We start from the raw sequence: 22,740 nt of genomic DNA, 5'->3' as shown, positions 1-22,740 counted from the left end.
CAAGACTGATGTATGAGGAGAGATTAAGTCGGTTAGGATTATATTTGCTGGAGTTCAGAAGAGCGAGGGGGCGGGATCTCATATATCTCATGCCCTTCCTCCTTGCTATCTATTACACCCATGCCAACTTGAGTGCCATCTGTCTTTCTAATCTTTTGTGGCCTGCCACTTCTAGGTAGCACATCAGACAGCACATCAAGTGGATGTGGCCTGCTGCTTGTCTTATCACCCACTGCCCTATGATGCCCTTGGCGGTCCTCTGGAGGACCTGGGGCTGGATGAGCTCAGCTGACTTTCAGGTGTCATGGGTGGCAGCATGTCAGTCTGTTGTGCCATGAGCTATGCCAATGTCAGGTGTGGGGGGGATTTGGAACGGCTGAGGTGCTCTGGCAAATGTTCCATCACTTCCTCGGCATGCTTGCTGGCCCCCAAGCTACTGGATGGAGGACAGGCCAGAGTGAGCTCTAGAGGTGCCTCTGGCATCTGGCTGCCAGTCCTGGAACCCGCCCTTGTCTGAACCACGGTCAAGATGCTCTCAGCCATGCACATGGAGACTGAGTCATTTCACTCAGTGAGTGAGCCTCACTGTCTCAGCCATGTCCCTTTGGGACTGTGTCATGTCCCTCTGTGACTGGCTAAGATCAGTCAGTGCCTGGCCAATGCTCTTGATGCCCTCAACCATGACCCTTTGTGAATGGGCCAAGCTCTGGAGTGCCGCAGAAATGTCCATCTATGCCTGGAACATGTTGCTTGTGAATGGGCTCTCAAATCCTGCCCCTCAGCCATGGAGAGCACAGTGTTCCCCAAGCCTTGGACATCTTGACACATGACCCTGACATCTTTCCCAGGCCTTCCACCATGGCCGCCACTCTTTCAGTGTTAGCTTGGGTGCCTCGCATTGTCGGCACCGTGTCCTACACTCGGAGGCGAGCGGACTCCTCCAGCTGGACTTGCAGGTGCTGGAAAGTTGCTGACACCCCCTCCTGTAGATTCTGGCTTGGGATTAGCATCTGCAACAGTGATGGATCACCTTTTCCAGAAGCACAAAATCTGTTCGGGCAATCCCTGGGATTGGGAAGCCCTCCGACCATTTGCTCCCTCAGGAGTCCCTGTCTCCACCTGTAGTGCTACAGCATGTGCGTGTTGCTCACTAGAGGTGATCCAAGAGCCTGATCATTAACATTACCCACCGAGGCGATAGTCTCTGTGATGGTGGATGGTGCTGGTGAAAGCAGTGGCGAGATGTCGGTGTCTTCCCCCCAGTTGTGCTCCGGGTGTTCTGAGGGTCTGAACGGGGGCAGCAACCGGGGATTAGGGACATCTGTGTTACATTGGACTCTCACTTGTTTGGCGCATGCCGAGCTCCTTGGCCTCCCCAGCATGTTACATGGCCCTTTATATGTGGACCTGAATATCTGGGATGCCCCCTCCCGCTCCTGGCGATTATGTCACCGCTTTATCCTTGTGGACACAGGATATAGTGAGCCGCTGGGAAGGGAGTTTTATCGGGGCTATGTAGCTGGTGGCATGTGTGTGTGCAAGGCCCCTGGCCAAAAAAGACGAAGGGTGTAAGAGATGTAGGCAGGTGAGTTGTTGTTGGCCTCTAGGTGATTGGGGCAGATGTGAGGAGTGAGGGTCAGGAGTGATGCCAGGGGCACAGAGGTGGTTACTCACCCGAGCTGCTCAAAGGAAGTCATTCATCTTCTTAAGGCATTGGGGGCCAGTCCTCCTGGTGAGACTGGCACTGGTAGCCTCTGCCATTCTCCCAGGCCTCATTCCGTAGAGCAGGCTTGAGTTTTTGCCCCACCCTGGGGAAGAGGGTGTCCCACCTCTCCTCCACGGTGTCCAGCATTTGGTCAGTCTCTGACTCTGGCAACCTGGGAGCTGGTATTTTGCTGCCAACTCCTTGGTTGGAATTACATTGTGTGCTGAGTGGAGATCTTAAAAGCTGCTCCAGGTTCGTGAAGGGGAGGCAGCTGAACACTAACATACGGAGGCTCTTGAATGTTTTAATGATGCCGGCGGTAGAAGGGGAGGCGGAGATAGTGGTGGCATTGCACGCGGAGAAGGCCTTTGATAGGGTTGAGTGGGGGTACTTGTGGCAGGTGCTGGAAAGGTTTGGGTTTGGGGAGGGGTTTGTCAGGTGGGTGAGGCTTTTATATGAGGCCCCGATGGCGAGCGTGGCCACGAATAGGAGGTCGGAGTATTTTCGGTTATACCGAGGGACGAGGCAGGGGTGTCCCTTGTCCCCCCTGCTTTTTGCGCTGGCAATTGAACTCTTGGCCATGGCGCTGAGGGAGTCGAGGAACTGGAGGGGGCTGGTGCGCGGTGGGGAGGAGCACCGAGTGTCGCTCTATGCGGATGATCTATTGTTGTATGTGGCGGACAAGGTGGGGGGAATGCCGGAGGTGATGAGGATTTTCCGGGAATTTGGGGATTTCTCGGGGTACAAGCTCAACTTGGGGAAGAGCGAGCTGTTCGTTGTACACCCGGGGGACCAGGAGGGGGGGATAGGTAGGCTCCCATTAAAAAGGGCGGAGAGATGGGGGGGGGGGGGGGGGCTGGCGTTACCCAATCTCTCGGGGTATTATTGAGCGGCCAATGTGTCGATGGTGCGCAAGTGGTAATGGAGGGGGAGGGGGCAGCATGGAAACGGATGGAGAGGGCGTCCTGTGGAGATACAAGCCTGGGAGCCCTGGTAACGGCGCCGTGGCCGCTCCCTCCTACGAGGTATACCACGAGTCCGGTGGTGGCGGCTACCCTCAAGATTTGGAGGCAGTGGAGGCGACATAGTGGACAAGTGGGGGGCTCGATGGAGGCTCCGTTAAGGGGGAACCATAGGTTCGTCCCCGGGAACATTGATGGGGGATTTCAGGGTTGGCACAGAGCGGGCATCAGACAGCTGAGGGACCCGTTTATTGATGGGAGGTTTGCGAGTCTGGGGGAGTTGGAGGAGAAATTTGGGCTCCCGCCGGGAAACATGTTCAGGTATCTGCAGGTAAAGGCATTTGGTAGGCGGCAGGTGGAGGGATTCCCTTCGCTTCCCGCGAGGGGGGTGAGTGACAGGGTGCTTTCGGAGGTCTGGGTCAGAGAGGGGAAGATATCTGATATCTACAAGGTTATGCAGGAGGCGGAGGAGGCGTCAGTAGAGGAGCTGAAAGCTAAGTGGGAGGGGGAACTGGGGGAACAGATCGAAGACGGGACATGGGCTGATGCCCTGGAGAGGGTTAATTCTTCCTCCTCGTGTGCGCGGATTAGCCTCATCCAATTCAAGGTGCTGCACCGGGCCCACATGACTGGGACGAGGATGAGTAGGTTCTTTGGGGGTGAAGACAGGTGTGTCAGGTACTCGGGGAGTCCAGCGAACCATGCCCATATGTTCTGGGCATGCCCGGCACTGGAGGAGTTCTGGAAGGGGGTGGCGAGGATGGTGTCGAGGGTGGTGGGATCCAGGGTCAAGCCAGGATGGGGACTCGCGATTTTTGGGGTTGGGGTGGAGCCGGGAGTGCAGGAGGCGAAAGAGGCCGGTGTGCTGGCCTTTGCGTCCCTAGTAGCCCGGCGAAGGATCTTGCTACAATGGAAGGATGCGAGGCCCCCAAGCGTGAAGACCTGGATCAATGACATGGCGGGTTTCATTAAGCTAGAGAAGGACAAATTCGCCCTGAGAGGGTCGGTACAAGGGTTCTTTAGGCGGTGGCAACCTTTTCTCGACTTTCTGGCTCAACGATAGGGTACAGGGACAGTAGCAGCAGCAACCCGGGGGGGAGGGGGGGAAGGGGGAGGGAAAAGGGGGGGGGGCAGACAATGACTATGTTTGTTTATTTAATTTTAATATATTTTTAAGTTCTTTTGTTGTTCATTGGGGTTCGGGGGGTGGGGGGATGTGATACATGCGTCGATACGGTCTGGGGGTGTCACAGTTATTATGGGTTATTTTGTTGCATTTCATTGTTTGTCGTTATGTTTTATATTTTCTGTAAAAAATTCCAATAAAAATTATATTTTATAAAAAAGGGCGGAGAGGAGCTTCAGGTACTTGGGGGTCCAGGTGGCCAGGAGCTGTGGGGCCTTGCATAAGCTTAACCTCACAAGGCTGGTGGAGCAAATGGAGGAGGTGTTCAAGAGGTGGGACATGTTGCCTCTGTCTCTGGCGGGTCGGGTGCAATTAGTCAAGATGACGATGCTCCCGAGATTTCTGTTCCTGTTCCAGTGCCTCCCCATCCTTATCCCGAAGGCCTTTTTCAGGCAGGTTAACAGGAGCATTACGGGGTTTATGTGGGCGCACATGGAGGCCTGGATCAACGATATGGCGGGGTTTATTAGATTGGAAAGGGTGAAATTTGCCCTAAGGGGATCAGTGCAGGGGTTCTTCAGCAGGTGGCAACCATTCCTAGATTTCCTGGCAGAACGGTAGAAAAAGGCCAGCAGCAGCCGCAACCGGGGGGGGGGCGTCTCTTTGTTTTGGGCTGAAGGGACGTGTATATTTGTTCTTTGCTAACGACGGGCGTTAATTTATTTCTTCTTTTTTGTATACATGGTGGGGGGGGGGTTGTTCTTTCTGTTCTTAGTATTTTTTGTTATTGATATTTTGTGAAAATTTGAATAAAAATTTTTTTTTTAAAAGCTGCTCCAGCTTGTCAGGCTCCGATTGTGAATCCAGCGAATCAGACACCTACGGGGCTGGGAATCTGGCAGGCTGCACGTGGGCTGCATGCTGTGTGCCTGCCCATTTGCATGACATGAATCGCGTCTGGCCCTTGCTGCTCGCGGGAGCGCAGTTCCCATAATTCTCCACTGGCGGCAGCACGGAGAATCCAGCCCCAAATTCCACCACCTGCCTCGGATTTGAACCTGAGTCCCCAAGCATTAACCTGTGTCTGAATTGGTCGTCCAGTGAGAATACCGCTCTGACTTCATCTCCCCACATAGTGCAAAAGACTATTTTAATTTGTGCAACAGAGAGGGGATCTATTGGAAACATTGGGCTGGGAGGTACTAAGTAGGGGAGGTGCACATTGGGAGCATCCCCCCCCCCCCCTCTGAAGTATGCATCCCCCACTTCTCGCTATTCCACCTCAGATGGTGAAAAGGTGAGCTGCGCACACTTAGTCACTTGTCAGTGCTAACTGCGTTACAGTGGGAAGTGTCATTTTTCTGGTCACCTGGCGCAGTTGGCCATTAATGATTGGATTTTAAATGATGGACAGGCACCATATTTGGCACCTAGCGTGTTAGGAAACCGGAATGTTGCAAGGCAACATCATCACATACTATTTTATGTATGCTCTGATTCAGCTGCTAGTAGTTTTGGCGGATCACTGAAACCTTCTTGTGGTCCACTAAAGGGCCAGGGACCACCCCCCCCCCCCCCCCCCCCCCCCCCCCCCCCCCCACCACCACCACCCCGCGTTGATTCTGAACCACCGTGCTAAAGAAACCACTGGCCCAACACCAAGACAGGCAGAGCAACTAAGAATGGGTGATAAATGACTGTCAACTGACCAACAACATCAGCCATTCAAGAATATGTGTTGTTTGGTATTTCTATACATTCCCACTAAACGTTAAGGTGATTGTGTTTTACTGAAGCTGTTTTCAATTGGTGTAAGGATTGAAAAGCAATGACTTGGAGTAAGTGGCCGGAGGCTTGGCTATTGGAATTCTGTGCAATGGTTGTGAGAAGGCATTTAGACCACTTGGATTCTAAGGTTTGGAAGATGGAAAAGGGTTGTAAGATAGTTTAATGTATTGGATATGGATACAATGAAAAAAATTACCCATTATCAATTAATTTGGAAACTGGATTGCATCTGTTCAAAACTTCTGTCAAATAGTAATCATGAACGCAATTTCTCGCCCAAGTATTCTATGTTGCAATGCCTCCCCCCAACCACACCTCCAGATCCAGAAACACTCCACCCAACTGGTTGCACTTATCAGTAGAAGCTAAACCAGGGCCTGTACTCTCATCACCATGTACTGTAAGCTTGATTTATCAGCAAAAAGACTAACTTCCTGGCATCCACTGTCTATGACGCAAGAATTGTTAGTCACTTTACTGGTACAGTTAACTTGCTATTTCTAATATGTTTATTGATACAGGTATCATTCTTTCTTTCAGATATACACAAGAGGGCCGTTGGTGTTGCAACACGTATAGGTAAGGGTGTATTATAACTAGCCCAATATCATAAAAGATACATTTATTTTAAAAAAAGATTCTTAGCTAAATGTAAAGCCAAAGATCTTTACTGGCTGCTGCTTGGCCGCCTCCTGATCACTTACCCTAGCTCCCAAACCCCCACATTCATAATTTCCCCCTCCCATCTGATCATCCTCCCTCTCTCCTGTTTGTTTCCAAACTTCCCGATCTCCTCCCAATATTCTGATTGCCTCCTTTGCCACCATCACTCTTCTCCCTCCCAATTTCCCCCCCGCCCTCCTAATCACCTTCCTTCTCCTTCCAAAATCCTATTTGAGCACAGTGGCACACCAGCCCATAAATCCAACCCCAATTCCCCCGAGTGAGGTCTCCTGGCAAAGATGAGCAGTTGTCCACACTGGCCTCATTTAAATGAAGCCTGAGGTTCAATTTCACATGTGCCTCGGGCCAATCTCTTCCAGTGTAGGGACCGTTCCACTGACCAGTGCAAACCATTAGGTTTCGTTGCGGACAATCATCAGTGGAATGCTACTAATGTGTTCTCCTATAAATACTGTCAAAAATAACGACTACTTTAAGCCTATAAACTATTTCAACTCTGTTTGTGTCTTCAGGGGATCTCAGTTTTCTCTCTGTAAGAATTTCTCACTAATTATATGGACAATGGACCATGAGCTATAAGCACACTCAATATTCCTCCACGTGTACCAAAGCAAAATACTGCAGCTGATGGAAATCTGAAATAGAAACAGAAGTAAAGAAATAAGCCAAAGGCCCACCCCTATGAAACCTTAGCTCTGTTTCTCTCTCCATAGAGGCTGCCAGACCTGCTGAATATTCCCAGAGTTTTCTGTTTTTATTTCTTCACTTGTGTTGTAAAGAAACACCGAAGAGGGATTCTATGAATTGGCACTGGATATTCACATGCTGGGAATGTAGACCATCCAGCCTTGATGGCTATGCCGCAATTAGTCAATCATGACTAATGTTAACTCTATTGATCTGCTTTGCTGCCATATCCCTTAATATCTTTGGCCACTTGAAACTCAGTGTCTGGCCCGCCATTGGCCAGTGGCGGGATCTTCTGGTCCAACCACTGCCAGGGGCATTTCCCATTGAACCCACCCCACGCTGCCAGGAAACCCGTGGCGAGCGGGCGACGTTGGTGGGACAGGAATGTCCCACGAGCACGAGCAGCCGGAAGATCACACCCATCTCTGATTTGAAATTTCCAGCTGACCCTCAACTCCAATACCAGCCTCCAATACCATTCCCGTACCAGCCTCCCTGAACAGGCGCCGGAATGTGGCGACGAGGGGCTTTTCACAGTAACTTCATTTGAAGCCTACTTGTGACAATAAGCAATTTTCATTTCATTCATTTTTCATTTTCAATAGCTTTCCAGAGAGTTTCGGGTTACCGCTGTGAAGAGGTTCTTCTCGTCATTATCGCTGAGCCTTTCGGCTCTAATTTCAAGTTTGTGCCTGATTCTTCTGGATATCCCGACCTGAGGAAACTGTGTCTCTCTATCCACCCCCTTAAATCTTTTAATTATCTTAAACATCTCAGTTGTAACTTTTATTCCAGGCCTCACCTCCTCAAAGACCAGTATATCTTTCCTGAGATGCAGTGCCCAGAACAGAATGCAGTGCTCCAAATAGGGTCTGACTGTAACTCCAAAACCATCAGCCCATTAAATTTAGAACTTAAATCATCGCCATGCAGTGGAAATTGATCTGGGAAGCCTCATCGGAGTGGCAGGAGCTGGCTAAGTCTTAGCCAGTGAACTGAGAAGCTTGAGCAAAGTGACCCAAACTGGGAAAATCTCTCATTTGGGAGACCAAAGTTGGGAAGGCTCCGTTACCTGATCTACAATACGGCACTGTTCTTAACCTTGATTAAAATTTCCGAGCTCCCAGGCTCACACCATGTGAAGTGCCAGAACCTTAATCTCGCCTCAGAAGTCAGGTTAGCTCACCAAATGTAACCTAATCAATTACTTTCTCAATATATTATTTTTTTTTGCAGACTGCCAGCATGCTCCATCAGTCTTTGCTTCCCAGCAAGGTAGGAATGGAACACAAATCTCTCAGTGGGCTAAATATAGGCAATACCTTTCCCAAGGTCTCCTGGGTAGACTAACAAAACTGAAACACTTGGACCCATTTCAAAGCAAGTGGATTAATTTTGACTTTGGTCAAATAACTTAAAAACTTAAAACAAGCTATTTTTTTTATTCATGGAATGTGTGCATCGCTGGCTGGGTTCGCATTTATTGCCCATCCCTGAGGGCATTTAAGAGTCAACCACATTGCAGTGGATCTGGAGTCACATGTGCAGCACGGTAGCATTGTGGATAGCATAATTACTTCACAGCTCCAGGGTCCCAGGTTCGATTCCGGCTTGGGTCACTGTCTGTGCGGAGTCTGCACATCCTCCCCGTGTGTACGTGGGTTTCCTCCGGGTGCTCCGGTTTCCTCCCACAGTCCAAAGATGTGCAGGTTAGGTGGATTGGCCATGAAAAATTGCTCTTAGTGTCCAAAATTGCCCTTAGTGTTGGGTGGAGTTACTGGGTTATGGGGATAGGGTGGAGGTGTTGACCTTGGGTAGGGTGCTCTTTCGAAGAGCCAGTACAGACTTGATGGGCCGAATGGCCTCTTCTACACTGTAAATTCTATGTAAGCCAGACCAGGTCCTTAAAGGGGATGAGTGAACCAGAAGGATTTTTACGACAATCAACAATGGTTTCATGGTCATCTTTAGACATTCAATTCCAGATTATTTTATTTATTGAATTCGAATTTCACTATCTGCCATGGCGGGGTTCAAACCCAAAGATTACTAGTCCAGAGTCAATACCACTATGCCACTGCCTCACCCCAACGATTATATATCTCTTCAGTATTGCTCATTTCCACTCTGCCTATTCTTGGCGATCTCCATGAGCCCAAATGTATCCAGATTTACCCCATATCAAGGTCTTCAGATACTAAGAATCATTCTTGTGATTTGTCTCCAACCTTTGAATCCTGCCAACAAGAAATAAACACATTGTACTTAAGGTGTGTTTGACCAGTCGTTTATACAATTTTAGTATTTGAAGGCTTAGGCAACGATTGAAGGTTTATGATAACTAACCATCTTTAGACTTTCAATTCCAGATTATCTTTTTTATTGAATTCAAATTTCACCATCTGCAGTGGCAGGATTGAAACCGAGGCCCCAGTGTGTTACTCTGTGTCTCTGGTTTGCTAATCCAGTGACAATACCACTATGCCACCGCCTCCCCCTATAATTGTATCTGGCACAGAAACTAGAACATATTTAAAGTTAGTTTCAATGTAGGTACTCAATTTAATCATTTTCTCTTTGCTTGCAGATCCTGGCACTTGCTCACCTACTGGCTCAGGTAAGAATTTAACACAATACTGCGAGATCTGCCAATGAAATCTAAAAAGATGATATTGTAAAATGGTCAGGAGCTAATCACCTGTCTATTCAGTTAGTTTGATCAGGGAACCAGCCCATTTTTCCACTCCTCCAATCCCAACCCTGTCCCTGTCAATATGGGGCAGCACAGGGGCACAAGTGGATAGCACTGTGGCTTCACAGCGCCAAGGTCCCAGGGTCGATTCCCCGCTGGGTCACTGACTGTGCGGAGTCTGCACGTTCTCCCCGTGTCTGCGTGGGTTTCCTCCGGGTGCTCCGGTTTCCTCCCACATTCCAAAGATGTGCGGGTTAGGTGGATTGGCCATGATAAATTGCCCTTAGTGACCAAAAAGGATTGGAGGGATTATTGGGTTACAGGGATAGGGTGGAAGTGAGGGGTTAAGTGGGTCAGTGCAGACACGATGGGCCGAATGGCCTCCTTCTGCACTGTATGTTCCAACTCTCCTGTATCTGAAACGTACAATAATGAACCAGAAATTCCAATTTCTGGCTGGCTGGCTCCCAGAAGAGCTTTCACAAGGTGTGCTGGTGGACCCGTGGAGACCCCGATATACTGACTACGTGGGAATTGCCTGAAAAGTTTGAATTTTAGATGGACAATTTCTCTGAGTCTGAAGCCCTCGATGGCTCTGACTTCTTACCAGTATAGTTTCCCAGGAAATATCAGAAGGATTAAAACTAGTTCTAACTTCTAGATAACTATACTGCTGGAATGCCTTGACTATCCCCTCACCCATCCTACTACCTACCCAACTCAACTGTACCCAGTACGTCCCCTGACTACCATCCCAAATGACCAAACCCCCCCTTGATCTCCCAACTCCAGAACCCTACCCCCCTCAGCCACCCACGTGCCACCACCCCCTCACCCGCTTACCTGTCGCCCTACCTCCTCACCCAATTACTTGTGACAATAAAAATTATTATTATACTCTACCCCCTCACTCAACCATCAGTCATCCTATCCCCTCACCCACTTACTTTCTCATCGTAGTTTCTCAAAGTGGTTATGTGACCTTTAAACTTACCGGAGTACGGCAGCTAGTGCTGTAAAAAGCGGGTGTGGTTGGCATCCCCTGAGGATCCTACACTATGAAGAAACTTTACTGAAATTAATTAATTATTTTTAAATGGCAAAAAGATAAATGTTTGAGAGATGTTTAGTGTCTTAAAATAGGTTAATGCTGGAGCATACATCAGCGTTTAAGAGTTACTTGGCGCTTGAGAGACACTTGACGTTTGAAGGAACCTTCGGCTGGGTTTTTCCAACCTGGATAGCAACAGGTGTCATAGCAGATGGGCCGGGAAAATTTGCTGAACTGTTACCTATCTGGCTGCATCACAGCCTGGTATGGCAATTGCTCTGCCCAAGACCATAAAAAACTACAGAGACCAAAAGTGAAAATGCTGGAAAATGTTAGCTCTTTTCTCTCCTTATAGATGCTGCCAGACCAGCTGAGATTTTCCAGCATTTTCTCTTTTGGTTTCAGATTCCAGCATCTGCAGTAATTTGCTTTTATAGAGAAACTAGAGAGAATCGTGAACACAGTCCAGCCCATCATGCCAACCAGCTTCCCAATTAATGGCTCTGGGCAGCGTAATCAAAGACCCCTTCCACCCGGATCATTCTCTCTTCTAACCCCTTCCAACGGCAGCAGATACAAAAGTCTGAGATTCAAAAACAGCTCTTCTCCACTGTTACCAGACTCTTGAATAACCCTCTTCTGGACTGAATTGATCTCTCCACGCATCTACTCAACTAAATTGCACTACACGCCATATGCTTCACCTCATGTCTATATCTATGTATTTACATTGTGCATTTATCGTATGTCTTATTTTTTCATGTATGGAACAATCTGCGTGGACTGTACGCCGAACAATACTTTTCACTGTACCCCAGTACACGTGACGATAGATCTAAATATAAATATAAATATAAAAGTCTAAGGCTCACCAAATTTTCTAGCCCTCCCGGGATAATGCCTGCCGGTGTCTGGAAAATCCCAACCTCAGTGTTGGAAGATAAACTGGTGTTTGAGAGTATGCTCTTGTTTGTCAGGAGGCTTGCCTTTAAAGTCTCTGAAGTAAGACAATGCTTGACAGGGATTAGAGGATGGATGATGCCCATTCTGACACTCCTTGTAGCCCTCTCTGGCACACTGAATATTTCCCTCATATCCTGGTCGCCAACAAGCCATGAAATTGGGCCCAGTAGCCCTACAAATGTCAGCGTTACCAGAGCTCCAAACTCTCAGAAAGGCCTGTGAAGCACTCTGGCGTGTGGCCCATATGCACCCCATGTTGGGAAGGGCACCGGAACAGGTGTACACATGTGCACCAGGAACATTATGAGCAGCCGTTCAGGCTGATTTGACCCATGAAAAGGTTAGGATCATATAAACCCAATAAACGCCTGTGCTAATCATTCAAACCTAAACATAAATTAGCTCCTCTAGTGGTGTTTAAAGGGATAGTTATCCAACTTTCAGCTGAAGTGTTGCTGAGTTATCTAAGCTGTGACGAAGTTTGTGGAAGTGCCCTGAAGTGTTTATGGAGATACTATTGTAAGACAATGCATCCCTACAGGGAAAGGCAGAGGATTTGGTCAACTGTCCATACCAGATCTGGAACACGTTTAGGGGATGTATTTTGCCATGTCTTTGGGTTTGCAATATAACTGACAAATGGCGTGGAGGTTGCAGAGATGGAAAACCCTGCATAGAGGGAGGAGGAGGATTCTCTACACAGAAGACCCTACCCACCTTGGGTTAACAGGGAATATTTCTCGTGCCTCTACTTCAGACAGCAGCCATGCCTGAGACACCACACATTCAACAAGCAGCCCTGCCTTCTTTCAGGAGTTCTGCAGGTGCACTCCAGGGTGAGGATGGTACTGCCAATTGTGTTGAACTTCTGGTTCATTCAGGTGGAAGCAGGGAACATAGCAAACATCCCAATACGCCATTGATTACAATATTCGGGAGGCAATGGAGGTGCTTAATAGGAGAGGTGATTGCATTGTTTTCTCTCTAGGCAGAGAAGCAGGAGGGAGGGGGTATGTGGATTCACCATGATAGTAGGTTTGCCAATGGTGTAGGAAGGCATTGACTGCAATCATGTAGCTCTATTGCACCGATGCCAATGAGAAGAGGTACCGGGACTATCATTCCACCGATGGGCAGTTGTTGAGCGACAATGCACAACTCACCCTGTTGGTGAATATCTGCTGTCATGTCTGGATCGTTCATCCTGAGGCAGTCTGCAGTTACGGCCTTCCACAAGACATGCTGCAGCCACTGGGGTGGCACTGCATAGGAGGACTTGGCCAGCCAAAGGCACCTATCTGCAAAGAATGCATGAGGGTGAATATTGAAGTCAGTGAGACCATCTTCAACTGCTTCATCAATGATCTACCTCCATCTGAAGTGGGGATTTTCACTTTGAACTGCACAATTCTCAGTTCCATTCGCAACTCCTCAGATAACAAAGTGGTCCATGTCCATATGCAACAAGACCTGGGCAACATTCAGGCTTGAGCTAAGTAGCATTCGTGTCACACAAGTGCCAGGCAGTTTCCATCTGAAACAAGAGAGAATCTAACCATCTCCTTTCCCTGTTCAGTGGAATTGCCAGCGCTGAGCTCCCCTGTATCAATATTGATACAAATCAATAAGTTAACATTGACCGAAAACTGAACTAGGCAAGCTATAGGGTTTCCTTCGGGTGCTCCGGTTTCCTCCCACAGTCCAAAGATGTGCAGGTTAAATGGATTGGCCACTCTAAATTGTCCCTCAGTGTTCAAACGTTAGGTCGGGTTATGAGATTACAGGGCAAGGTCGAGGAGTGGGCCGAGGTATTGTGCTCTTTCAGAAGGTCAATGTAGCCTCTTCTGTCTGCACTTTCCTAAAACACAGTAAGAAGTCTTACAACACCAGATTAAAGTCCAACAGGTTTGTTTCAAATCACTATCTTTCAGAGCACTGCTCCTTCCTCTGAGGAAGGAGCAGTGATTTGAAACAAACCTGTTGGACTTTAACCGGGTATTGTAAGACTTCTTACTGTGCTCACTCCAGTCCAACGCCGGCATCTCCACACCTTTCCTAAAACAGACCTCGACAACCTCGACTACCTCGAAGGACAAAGGCACCAGATGCAAGGAAACATCGCTACCTGAAAGCTCTGCTCCAAATTGCACATCATCCTGACTTAGAAATACATTGGTTGATATACTTCCGGTGTCGGGGATGTGCTGAGCGATAACTGGAAAGGTGGCTCTCCTCTTGGAAACTCTGAATTAGGCACTTTTGGCCAAAGGATTGATCATTAAGCCAACGAAGAAACTCCTGCACACACTGGCTAAAAACAGCCCCATCCAAACAATTCGAATTATAGTGGTTCCAATCAATATTTGGAAAGTTAAAGTCACCCATGACAACTAAACTGTGACTACCACACCTACACAAAATCTTTTCCTCCACATCTCTGTTACTGTTTGGGGGCCTATAGAAAACTCCTAACAAAGTGACTGCTCCTTTCCTAATTCTAACTTCAGCCCACACTACCTCAGGAGACAGATCCTCCTCAAACTGCCTTTCTGCAGCCATTATACTATCCTTGTTTAACAATGCAACTCCTCTACCTCTTTTACCACCTTCCCGAATCTTACTGAAACATCTAAACCCCGGAACTTCCAACAACCATTCCTGCCCCTGTTCTATCCATGTCTCCGTAATGGCCACAACATCGTAGTCCCAGGTACCAATCCATGCTTCAAGCTCACCAACCTTATTCCTGATGCTCCTCGCATTGAAGTAGACACACTTCAAACCACCTTCATGCCTGCAGGTCCACTCTTGTGACCTTGGTACCTTCCTCAGTACTGCACTACCCACAACTTCTTAACTCCAGCAACACTATCTCCTGGCCTACAAATCAGTTTCCCATCCCCCTGCCAAATTAGTTTAAACCCCCCCCCCAAGAGCTATAGAATTTCCCTCCCAGGATATTGGTGCCCCTCTGGTTCAGGTGCAACCCGTCCTGTTTGTACAGGCCCCACCTTCCCTAGAATGTGCTCCAATTATCCAAGTAACTGAAATCCTCCCTCCTACACCATCCCTGTAGCCACGTGTTTAACTGCACTCTCTCTGTTTGGACAGAGGATCTTCCAAACTATAACCCGCTAAGAACCTCAGAAGCAGGGGGTTATCGCTGACCCCCCTCCCCAGAGAAATTGAACAAGTCCAGGCAGCTAAATTGCACTGGGTGGAATGGGCCCTCAAGGATCCCATCTGACCCTGAAGCACCCTGCTCGGGGGACAGCGGCAGCTGCTGGGATTTCCTTACTATCCCCCGCCTCTTTTCTTTCGGGGACTGGGCGTGACATCTATGGAAAAGAACCTGGAATGACGCCATTTGTGGGGGAGAGGGTCACACACTGGGGGGACCTCTATCTCTGGAGGGAAGCTTTGACCTTTGACAAAGAGTCATTGGACTCGAAACGTTAGCTCTTTTCTCTCCCTAGACTTGCCAGACTTGCTGAGATTTTCCAGCATTTTCCCTTTCGTTTCTATCTCTGGAGGGCCTTCTAGGCTGACTCCTTGTCCCTCAATGCTTCTCTCCAGAACTTGTGGCTGGGACAGAGCACCCTCTGGTTCAAGGTTGCGCACTTCACTACCGCCACCCAGAGGGGCCTGCTCAGAAGTGTTGCCGGGCCCTATATCTGATGGCGAAATGTCACCGGGCTGAGGGTGTTTCTGGGTAATGGTGGGGTGAGGCGTAACGGCTGCACCCGAGTCAGTAGCCAGAGGCACTGGGTCAGTCAGGGTCAGAGGGTCAGAAGGGTCCTAACCTGACCGCTGGCGAATCGCCCTGTTAGTCTTCCTCTCAGCTTTCCGACCATGCGGCTGTCCCCTCAGCTCCACGCCAGTGGAAGTAGAGGGGGGCGGCGGCACCATCAGTGGCAGTGATAGAGGTGGGGCAATTTTCACACTAAATTGCCCCTTAATTGGAAAACAAAATTGGATGCGCTGACTTTAAAAAAACTAGGATGCTGTTCTGCCTAAGTAGGTGTTTCCTGCTTTTAAACAAAGAAAGAATAGGATGGTGCGATCATTTTTATTTATTCATTTACACGATACGGGCACGTTGACTGTTCATTTCTAAATGCCCTGGAAAGGTGGTGCTGAGTCTCTCTGTTCAGCCTTTGCAGTTTGCTGCAGTGATTTCAATAGTTCAGTGGCTGTTAAACTAAAGGGGGAAAGAGTCAACTCATTGCTATGGAGTCACATACAGATTAGAGTGGTTAAAGATGGTAGACTTCATCCCTGAGTGACATTAGTGAACCAGTTGCATTTTAATGGCAATCTACCAGTTTCACGGTCGCTATTACTGATCTTAGCTTTTTAATCCAAGGTCTAATTATTTTTTTAAATGCTTTTCTTGAAGTTTTAACATGTTTGGAACTCCTAACACAGGAGCTCCTTAAATATAGAGATTCTATAAAGAAGGGGATTATGGCGACAGTGAAGTCATCGGTCGCAGATGCCTTGTCTTCCTCCTTCAAAGAGATGATGGAAAGGACGGAGCATTGACTGGAGGCACAGGAGGCGATGGTGCGTGAGCTCGAGAAGGCAGCTACCGACCAGGGCGACCAGCTCATCTCATTAGAAACGGAGGTGGCAAGGTTGGTGGCGGCCCTGTGTAGGTCAAGGGGAAAGAGGAAAACCAAGAGGACCGGTCATGCTGTCAGAACCTCCGCTGCCAGAGGGCACCGAGGGCAGAAACCCCACAGAATATGTGGCACACATGCTGGGTAAGCTGGTCGGGGTGGCAGCTTCCCCAAACCCCCAGAAGTGGTCAGGGCCCACTGGTCACTCCGGCAGAGGCCAAAAACAGAGCCACCATGAATCATCATCGTCTAGCTCTGCCGGTCCCAAGATAAGGAGAAGATCCTGAACTGGGCAGGGCACACACAGTCTTGCAAATGGGACAGACCTAGCCAAGCACTGGGCCGAATTCAATGGAGTCAAAGGAGTTGTGTTTAAATGCAAGGTGCGTTCAGCATGCTGTACTTGGCCAAACTGTGGGCCAGAGCAGGGAAGACTTTTCTTACCACACCAGGTGAAGCGGAAGTGTTTGCCCGCAGGAGTGGGCTGGGAAAGCAACGGAAAGAACAATAATGGGTGTTGTTCTCTGCTTTGCTTTACCTGGACGGCTTGGATGTGTAGTGTTGAACAAAGATCAAGTTTTGTTAACAAACAAAACTAATTTCTTAACACTACTAAATAGGATTTGTGCCTATTCCTAAAGTATAAAGTTACTATATTAAATTATGCTATCTCTAACGCCAGAACTCTCAAATACAAACTTATGTCTCCGATGCCTAACCATCTTCTACCTCTTCTACTCTACTCTTCTGGACTCTCCCCAGAAATCTAAGAGTCAGTGCAATTTATAGTACTGTTGTGGTGACATGATCTGCATACTCGTTTGCCATTGGGCCAGAACGTCGGCTTACCATTGGCCCTGGTCGGTCATGTGCCTCTCGACCGATTGGCCGAGAGGCTGAGTTAACCACGCCTCTATTAACGAGGTATAAATGGTCAGACGCCTGACGATCGTCCCTTTCCATTGTAGACGATCGCAGAGCTGTGTTCTAGTCAATTAAAGCCAGACTTTGGTAAATCACTCGCCTCGCGTACAATTGATGGTACATCAATTTAATTGACTACGACTTTGAAGATGGAGTTCCGCATCAAGCCCGAATGCCTCCGCATCAGCCCGCAAACTCCGAACTCTGCAGAACTTTTCCAACTCTGGCTGACTTGCCTCGAAGGGTTCCTAGCATCTACAACCACCCCCCCCCCACCGGGGCACAGAAGCTCCACGTCCTCCACTCCAGCGTGGGTATTGACTCTTACGCAATAATCAAAGAGGAAACGGATTATGATGACGCTATACAAAAGCTTAAAGGACAATTCATCAAACCGGTCAACAGGGTATTCGCTCGACATCTGCTGGCCACCAGAAACCAGGTCCCCGGTGAGTCTCTAGGCCAATACGCCCGGGCCCTCTATGCCCTGGGGAGAGGTTGCTCCTGTGTAGCGGTGTCCGCTACAGAGCACATGGAGCTACTGATCAGAGACGCTTACGTGGCTGGGATGCTGTCTCCCATGATCCGCCAGCGGATGCTGGAAAGAGACGAACTCAGTTTAACTGAGACGCTGACTCTCTCTGCCTCCCTGGAGGTCGCAGATCTAAGCGCTCGCACCTATGACCCTGGCCGGGCCACCTCCTGGCACGCTTCCCACCCGCCACCCGCCGCTCCCGACCTCCCTCAGGCTTGTGCCGTGGGACGCCCCAATAAATCCGCGGGGCCCCGCTGCTACTTTTGCGGGTACGCTAAACACCCTCGCTCGCGCTGCCCAGCCCGCTCCGCCCTCTGTAAGAGCTGCGGGAAGAAGGGCCACTACTCCACGGTCTGCCTGGCCAAAACGCTGGCTGCGGCGCTTCTGGAAGCTGCACAGCACTCTCCCCCACCCACCCCCAGGCCTCTGCGAACGGCCTGTGTGCTTCTCTCTCTCCCCCAGGGCCGCCCCAGCGCTCCCGACTCGCGCCCCATGGGCCGACAAGCGCACCTCCCCGGCCCCTCCAGGCCTCTGCCGGCCTGCCCCGCACGTTTCTCCCCCCCGCCCCCGGGCCCCGGCGCCCGACCGGCTCGTCTCTCCAGGCCCTCCCGGTCCCTGCCCACCGCGCGAATCTGCCCCCCCCGCCCCCGGCCTCCCGCACCCGGCCTGCGCGCCTTACCTCCTCCCGCAGCTGATGCATCTAACTCACCTCCTGGAGCCGGCCTGCGCGTCCCCGCAGCTGATGCATCTAACTCACATTCTGGAGCCGGCCTGCGCGTCCCCGCAGCTGATGCATCTAACTCACCTCCTGGAGCCGGCCTGCGCGCCTCACCTCATCCGCTCGCAGCGCCGGCAACGCTAACTCCGCCACCAGCGGCCATGAGGGCTTCCTGGGCGCCGCCACCTTGGGGCGCCGACCCCACGTGCGGGTCCTGGGCACCGCCATCTTGGGGCCCCGACCCCACATGTGGATCCTGGGCGCCGCCATCTTGGGGCCCCGACCTCACATATGGATCCTGGCCACCGACTTCCACATCTGCCACGCAAGGTCCCTCAAGCATCGACTCGGACGGCGACGACGGATTTTCTCCACGGCTCGCGGCCGTTCAACTCGACCAGTCTCGTCCACGCACGCTCGCCAAAATGACTACGCTGATCCACCTCAACGGCCACGAGACGGACTGCCTGCTGGACTCCGGGAGCACGGAAAGCTTCGTTCACCCTGACATGGTAAGACGCTGCGTGCTGCCTGTCCATCCCGTAACATGCAAAATCGGTTTAGCCTCAGGTTCGCACTCCGTCCACATCACCGGGTGCTGCATCGCGGACCTCACGGTCCAAGGGAAGATTTTTAAAAATTATAAATTCCTTGTCCTCCCTGACCTTTGTGCACTGGCACTCCTAGGACTGGACTTCCAGTGCAACCTGCAGAGCTTGACCTTTCAATTTGGCGGCCCTATACCCCCCTCACTGTCTGCAGCCTCGCGTCCCTCAAAGTGGACCTCCCCTCCCTGTTTGCTAACCTCACCTCCGATTGCAAACCCATCGCCACACGGAGCAGACGGTACAGCGCCCAGGACCGATCCTTCATCAGGTCCGAGGTCCAGAGGTTGCTGACGGAAGGGGTCATCGAGGCCAGCAACAGCCCCTGGCGAGCCCAAGTGCTGGTGGTCCGGACGGGGGAGAAAAACCGGATGGTCATCGATTATAGCCAAACCATCAATCGGTTTACGCAACTGGACGCGTGTCCTCTCCCCCGTATTTCTACCATGGTAAACAAGATCGCGACATACAAGGTCTTCTCCACTGTGGACCTTACGTCCGCTTACCACCAGCTCCCCATCCGCGCGAGTGACCGACTGTACACCGCGTTCGAGGCTGATGGGCGCCTCTACCACTTCCTTAGGGTTCCGTTTGGTGTCACAAATGGGGTCTCGGTCTTCCAACGGGAGATGGACCGAATGGTCGACAAGTACGGATTACAGGCTACCTTCCCGTATCTTGATAATGTCACCATCTGCGGCCACGACCAGCAGGACCATGACGCCAACCTCCAGAAATTCCTCCAAACCGCAAAACTCCTTAACCTCACGTACAATAAGGCGTGTTTAGCACCGACCGCCTAGCCATCCTCGGCTACGTAGTGCGTAACGGAGTGATAGGCCCCGACCCCGAACGCATGCGCCCCCTGATGGAACTCCCTCTCCCCAATACCCCCAAATCCCTCAAACGCTGCCTGGGGTTCTTCGCATACTACGCCCAATGGGTTCCCAATTACGCTGACAGGGCCCGTCCCCTCATGCAAACCACGACCTTCCCGCCGTCGACGGAGGCCTGCCAGGCCTTTAGCCGCATCAAAGCGGACATCGCAAAGGCCACGATGCGCGCCATCGACGAGGCCCTCCCCTTCCAGGTCGAGAGCGACGCATCAGAAGTAGCTCTGGCGGCCACCCTGAATCAAGCGGGCAGACCCGTGGCCTTCTTCTCCAGAACTCTCCAGGCTTCCGAACTCCGCCACCCCTCTGTGGAAAAGGAAGCCCAGGCCATAGTCGAAGCCGTGCGACATTGGAGGCACTATTTGGCCGGCAGGAGGTTTACCCTCCTCACAGACCAACGGTCAGTAGCCTTCATGTTTGATAATGTACAAAGGGGCAAGATCAAGAATGACAAGATTTTACGGTGGCGGATCGAGGTGTCCACGTACAACTATGATATCTTGTATCGTCCTGGGAAGCTCAATGAGCCTCCTGATGCCCTGTCCCGCGGTACCTGCGCCAGCGCGCAGACAGACCGCCTCCGCTCCCTCCACGCAGACCTCTGCCATCCAGGGGTGACCCGCCTACTCCATTTCATTAAGGCCCGCAACCTGCCCTACTTCATCGAGGAAGTCAGGTCAGTAACCCGTGACTGCCACATCTGCGCCGAGTGCAAACCGCACTTCTACCGCCCCGAGCGCGCACACCTGATCAAAGCATCCCGCCCCTTCGAACGTCTTAGCATTGACTTCAAGGGGCCCCTTCCCTCTAACAACCGCAACATTTACTTCCTGGCGGTTATCGACGAACACTCCCGCTTCCCCTTCGCCATTCCCTGTCCCGACATGACCACATCGACCGTCATTAAGGCCCTCCTCTCCATCTTCTCCCTGTTCGGCTATCCCGCATACATACCCAGCGATCGGGGGTCCTCATTTATGAGCGACGAGCTGCGTCAATTCCTGCTCGACAGGGGCATCGCCTCTAGCAGGACGACCAGCTATAACCCTCGGGGTAACGGACAGGTCGAGCGGGAGAATGGTACCATCTGGAAGACAATACTACTGGCCCTCCGGTCCAGAAATCTCCCTATTTCCCGATGGCAAGAGGTGATCCCCGATGCCCTGCACTCTATCCGCTCACTCCTCTGTACTGCAACTAATCAGACACCTCATGAACGTCTTCTTGTTTTCCCCAGGAAGTCATCCTCCGGATCCCCTCTCCCGACGTGGCTGGTCACCCCCGGGCCCATCTTGCTCTGGAAGCATGTGCGGGTGCACAAGTCCGACCCGTTGGTGGAGCATGTCCTGGAGCACCTCACGGTAGCATGGTAGTTCGCATCAATGCTTCACAGCTCCAGGGTCCCAGGTTCGATTCCCGGCTGGGTCACTGTCTGTGTGGAGTCTGCACGTTTTCCCCGTGTGTGCGTGGGTTTTCTCCGGGTGCTCCGGTTTCCTCCCACAGTCCAAAGATGTGCGGGTTAGGTGGATTGGCCATGCTAAATTGCACGTAGTGTAAGGTTAATGGGGGGGTTGTTGGGTTACGGGTATACGGGTTACGTGGGTTTAAGTAGGGTGATCATTGCTCGGCACAACATCGAGGGCCGAAGGGCCTGTTCTGTGCTGTACTGTTCTATGTTCTATGTCCAGTTACTCCATGCTAACCCGCGGTACGCGTATGTGGAGTACCCCAACGGTCGGCAGGACACGGTCTCCCTCCAGGACCTGGCACCCGCCGGCGTGCGGCCCCCCCACCACAGACCCCCCCTCCCCTTTTGCACCCCACTCAGCTTCCCCATCCCTCATCCATGGCGTCTTCGCGGCCAGCTCAGGTGACGGAGACTACTCAAAGTCTATCGCTCCCGGACTCCAGGACATCAGCAGGACCATCAGCCGATCCGACGACAACTCCTCTACTGCGGCGCTCGGCCAGGACGTCAAGGACCACCAAAAGACTGATCGAATCCTTCTAGAGTTCTACAGCCCCATGGACTTTCTTTTTGTAAATATCATTATGTCTGGGCCAGTGGGAAGCCCCCAAATTCGATAAGGGTACGGAGAGAAAATGTATTCTCCCGACGGCTACTCATATCACCAGTTCTTTCCCCCCTCCCCCCCCCCCCCACCCCACCCTGGGTCTAGTTCACACACCCCACCCCCCGCCTTCCTTCACCGTAAGGGGTGAATGTGGTGATATGATCTGCATACTCGTCTGCCATTGGGCCAGAACGTCGGCTTACCATTGGCCCTGGTTGGTCATGTGCCTCTCGACCGATTGGCCGAGAGGCTGAGTTAACCACGCCTCTATTAGCGAGGTATAAATGGTCAGATGCCTGACGATCGTCCCTTTCCATTGTAGACGATCGCAGAGCTGTGTTCTAGTCAATTAAAGCCAGACTTTGGTAAATCACTCGCCTCGCGTACAATTGATGGTACATCAACTGTCCCTTAGCTCCCTCTAGTGGTTAGTTTTAACATAACATTAACTCTTCATTGGCTGTACATTTGTATGTCACAATGGACACAAGTGAACAATTGCACGGGACGAAGTTGCCTCGCTTTCATACGAATGTAAGTCCCAAGAGGAGGGGGAGGGGGAAGCAGGCAGAAGGGTACCAAAATTGGAAAGGTGGGGTGGGGAGAAAGAAACCCAACGGGCAAGGAAGGAAGAGATTGTTCCTGGGGGTGGGAACCACCACACTAGCGAGCATGCTAGCACAGGGAAGTAAGGGGTGAAGGGGAGA

General features: G+C 51.0%; 1 protein-coding gene across 5 annotated transcripts in view; it reads left to right on the top strand.

Annotated features, from left to right (window-relative positions):
* LOC119953866 overlaps nt 1–22,740 on the top strand; it is a 75,459-nt gene that overhangs the window by 2,634 nt on the left and 50,085 nt on the right. For 3 of the 5 annotated variants that reach the window (XM_038778468.1, XM_038778466.1, XM_038778463.1), the window contains 3 exons: nt 6,122–6,160; nt 8,192–8,230; nt 9,543–9,572. In XM_038778468.1, the coding sequence (XP_038634396.1) occupies nt 6,122–6,160; nt 8,192–8,230; nt 9,543–9,572 (108 nt within the window). The remainder of the gene's footprint in view (nt 1–6,121; nt 6,161–8,191; nt 8,231–9,542; nt 9,573–22,740) is intronic. The other 2 variants (XM_038778467.1, XM_038778464.1) reach the window with 1 other exon arrangement.

Source organism: Scyliorhinus canicula, chromosome 19 (genome assembly GCF_902713615.1).
Source record: "Scyliorhinus canicula chromosome 19, sScyCan1.1, whole genome shotgun sequence".
In the NCBI taxonomy this organism is placed as follows: domain Eukaryota; kingdom Metazoa; phylum Chordata; class Chondrichthyes; order Carcharhiniformes; family Scyliorhinidae; genus Scyliorhinus; species Scyliorhinus canicula.
Note: the sequence above shows the minus strand (reverse complement) of the source record. Positions and strands in the feature narration are given on the sequence as shown.